At 34.5% G+C, this 3,737-nt stretch overlaps 1 protein-coding gene across 1 annotated transcript in view; it reads right to left on the reverse strand.

Moving 5' to 3' along the window:
• Positions 1–1,284: 1,284 nt before the first annotated feature.
• The window catches only part of LOC111383146 (T-complex protein 1 subunit eta-like), a 17,711-nt gene continuing 15,258 nt past the window's right edge, over positions 1,285–3,737 (reverse strand). The window contains exons 7-10 of the mRNA XM_023007223.1: positions 2,049–2,136; positions 1,791–1,879; positions 1,630–1,704; positions 1,285–1,386 (exon numbers count right to left, since the gene is read on the reverse strand). Coding sequence (XP_022862991.1) covers positions 1,285–1,386; positions 1,630–1,704; positions 1,791–1,879; positions 2,049–2,136 — 354 coding nt within the window. The remainder of the gene's footprint in view (positions 1,387–1,629; positions 1,705–1,790; positions 1,880–2,048; positions 2,137–3,737) is intronic.

A 3,737-nucleotide genomic window follows, 5' to 3' on the forward strand; every position in this document is an offset into this window, starting at 1 on the left:
TTAGCGTAAAAAGAAATTGCTTTTTGTGGATTACAATGTGCATGCATTCAACAAGAAAAATTAGACAGACTGACTAAAATTCTAGAGTTTTAGAGGGGAATTTAACTGTCCCGTAGCCAGGATTGTACCCACAATCCAAACAAAAAATTTTCTACCCAGAATAATACACTCCAGATCTTGGGTCAAAATTGGAAGTCAAGTTTTATAGATTTGGGATTCTGAATATGTATTTATATGTAAAAATTTCACTAAAAATGTTAAAGTTCAAAATTTGAAAGTTCGTTTATTTTTGGGTGTGGATAGAGAATAGGGCGAGGTCAAGAAAAGAATATAATGACTGATTTGTAATTTTTTGAAAACTTGAGACAATAGTTACAATTAGTTCTTTATTTTTCCATTTCATTTCTTTCTGTTTTATATGAATGGGAAGGTAAAATCATCAAAAATATATGAAAAGAACCTTCTGCACAATAAAAGGTGGAAATAGGAGCAAAAATACCAAAAAAAATGAAAAGTATGGACGTTTTCTACAGTAACATTGAAAGGTAGGAACATCTTCTGCTATTTACCCAAAAAAAAAAAAAAAAAAAAAAACTATTTTTATGGGATGAAGAGAGACATTTTGATTTTACTAACAACCTAAGACAACTAAAGAGCAAAAGGCAATTGACCGAATTACCGTAGAACCTCAATAATTTAATATCTAGCTCTTGTTTGTTTGAGACACATTCTTCTAAAAAAAAAAATTTTTTTCAAAAATCATTTTTAACAATATATTTTTCATTAAAATAATATAACATACAAATCTAAAACTTTTCCTTAATTTTTAATCACACATTTTCCATCAATCTACCATTCAAAATGGATTACTTCCTCCAAAATGAGACTCAAACAAGGGCATATAAATTAATAATATATACAAAATAATGTTTTTTAATGGTCCTAAATGACTTGTTTGGACTCTATTTTATTCAAAATACAATTCTCTTTCTTTTCAATAACGCATTCTCTAATAAAGTAATATTGCACGTAAATTCAAAACTTTTTTTTTTTTATGAGACATTCTTAAAAAATTTACTATTCCAAAATACAATTTTTCTCCAACATCTGATTTTAATGGAGCCCAAACAAGGATATAACAGCAAAACAACAGAAAATTTCAGAAGATAATATCACAATTTGCACCCGGAATCACTCCACGTGCTTTAAGTTAGAGCATTTACAAATGCACAGATAAGATCAAAATTGAAATGAGTTGAGAGGGTAAGAGAAGCTTTAAAGAGCCTATCCCTTCCTCATCCCACGCCCACGTCCCCGAAAAGCAGCTCCACCACGCCCTCTGCTGCCCATAGCTCTTGCAGCAGCTTCTCCCTGCACACCCTCAGACTGCATTGATCGAAATCATAGGCAGCAGGAGTTCAGAAACGTAAAAAGGAATGCTATTACCAGAAGTGAAAAATGAGTTTAGACCAGAATCATTTAACTAGAGGCGTATTAAGATGTAGAATTTCTCACTCATTTAGAGTTTATCATAAGAATATAGTTTAGTCAATTCATATGTACTTCTTGCCTAAGCTCCTTATTGTACAGGAATAGTACTATTAAAGTCATCAGCTCAAAAACGTTTACCTTCGGCTTTTTCACTGTTTCATCAACGCTCAAGACAAGGCAGGCTGCTTCAGTTGCAGCATTTATAGCATTTATCTGTGAAGAGAACACAGAAGTTGTTAAATCCAAACATCTAATAATCACAACAATGTTGCATAAAACTGAGTGGGATAAGATAGTACCTTTACGACTGCTGGCTCCCAGACAAAGTTTGCGAATGAATCAGCAATTCCACCAGTGTTGATATCTACACCATAGGGTGCACCCTCTCCTGTTTATAGTAAAACAAACAAGTGAGAAATGAAAATATCACCATAAAAACACCTAAACTAGATTATGAACTTGCATGGATGGGAGGTCAAAGCAGTTCGTTGACCTAAGCCAAGAGAACCATAAAGCAATATATGCACTTGTATGAAATATTCAAAATGGGCACTGACCAGATGAAAGAGCATGTTTCTGTCTCAGTTTGTTCAAAACGTCAGTTGCATCAAAACCAGCATGGCCACACAGTTGTCGTGGAATAACCTGCAACAAGTGGACGATGGACGAACAATCTGTTGGGAATTTACTTAAACATGCACAGCGGAATTTAACAAATTTCAATTCCCATTCAGGATTCAGCTTTGTATTTAAATAAAAACTGTGATGAGAAATATATCCTTACTTGTGATTTGCAAACTCCTTCGCATTATTCCTTTCCAGCAGTTTGAATCTGCCTCCCACAGCTGTCCAATTGTCCAGCCTCCAATGAAATCCACACAAAAAGAAGACAGCAACTGCTAGGGTTTCTTTCTTGTGCTAACAAGAATAATGAATCACTTGCGGACCTCAAACCCTAGCTACATATATATATAAACCCAAACGGACCCGGCCCGGTCCGGTCCAATATTTAATTAATCCAATTAATCAAACCCGGTCCGTGAATTAATTAATCCAATTAATTAATTCGGGATTATAAATAACAAATTCAATTAATTAATTTATTCAACGATTGTTAAATTAATCAAAGGACAATTTGCAGTCTTCCAATTCTCTTTTGTGTGCGACCCATTAGGTTCCCGACCACGATGCCTAACGTCGTGAAATATTATTTTGATCTAATCAAAATTGATAAATTAATATACCCTTTTAATTTATCGTCAATTCACATTCGCCGTCCCTGATTGACATCTAGCAATGTGTCAGGGCAATACATGTGACGGGAAATGTCACGTGGTATGACAAAACCAAATTCGTTCGTTTACTGTGGAACTATTATCCCTTCGTCAATACGATCCGATTAATTAAATGATATGGAATTGTGTCAATCTCGATCATCGATCATATCTTTCATTCCACTATTAAGTCAATATAAATCGAAAACTCCTTTTCGACTTATGAGTACACCTTGGCCAAGGATTTCATCATCGACTTAATTGAATGAAAAGCAGATCATCTTCTACTATCTAAGAGTGACGAATCCTTCATTGATCAATCACAACCTTCATACGATTCTTGACGTACCCGAACGATGTCGTATTAGCGGCCCTTTTCAGAGCAACATCCAACACCGCCAAAGTATGACTGTCCTCATATAGGATACTATGACGACCTCAAGTCAAAGGATCAATCCCACTACCGAACGTTAGAGATTAGCCACAGTCAAAGGATCAATTCCACTACCGAACGTTAGAGATTAGCCACTGACACTCAGATAGTTATCCATGTGGAATCTCTTAGCGGGTCTCCAATGTTTTGTTCTACAACAAAACATCCACATGTTCATTTAAGTGTCACCACACTTTAGCTCGTGAGATCAGCTACTTACTTCATAAGTAAGAAATGCCACACGTGATGGTCTAACTCTATTAACGATATCCGTATCTCGTTATTACTTACGACCATGGTTTATTCAAGATCCAATTATATGTAATTTGTATCTCACAATCACAACTAACTCCTTTTGATTAACAGATTACCTAAAAATTGGGTCTTCGGATTCTATTATTTAATATTATTTATTACAAAATTAATTTAAATAAATAATAGATCTAGCCAAAATCAAATGCATTAAATATATTAAAAGCGTTTACAACCTAAATCGATTGGATCTAGGGCATAACACTTACAAACTCCCACTTGCACTA

The sequence above is a fragment of the Olea europaea genome, unplaced genomic scaffold, assembly GCF_002742605.1.
Source record: "Olea europaea var. sylvestris unplaced genomic scaffold, O_europaea_v1 scaffold262, whole genome shotgun sequence".
NCBI classification, from domain to species: Eukaryota; Viridiplantae; Streptophyta; class Magnoliopsida; order Lamiales; family Oleaceae; genus Olea; species Olea europaea.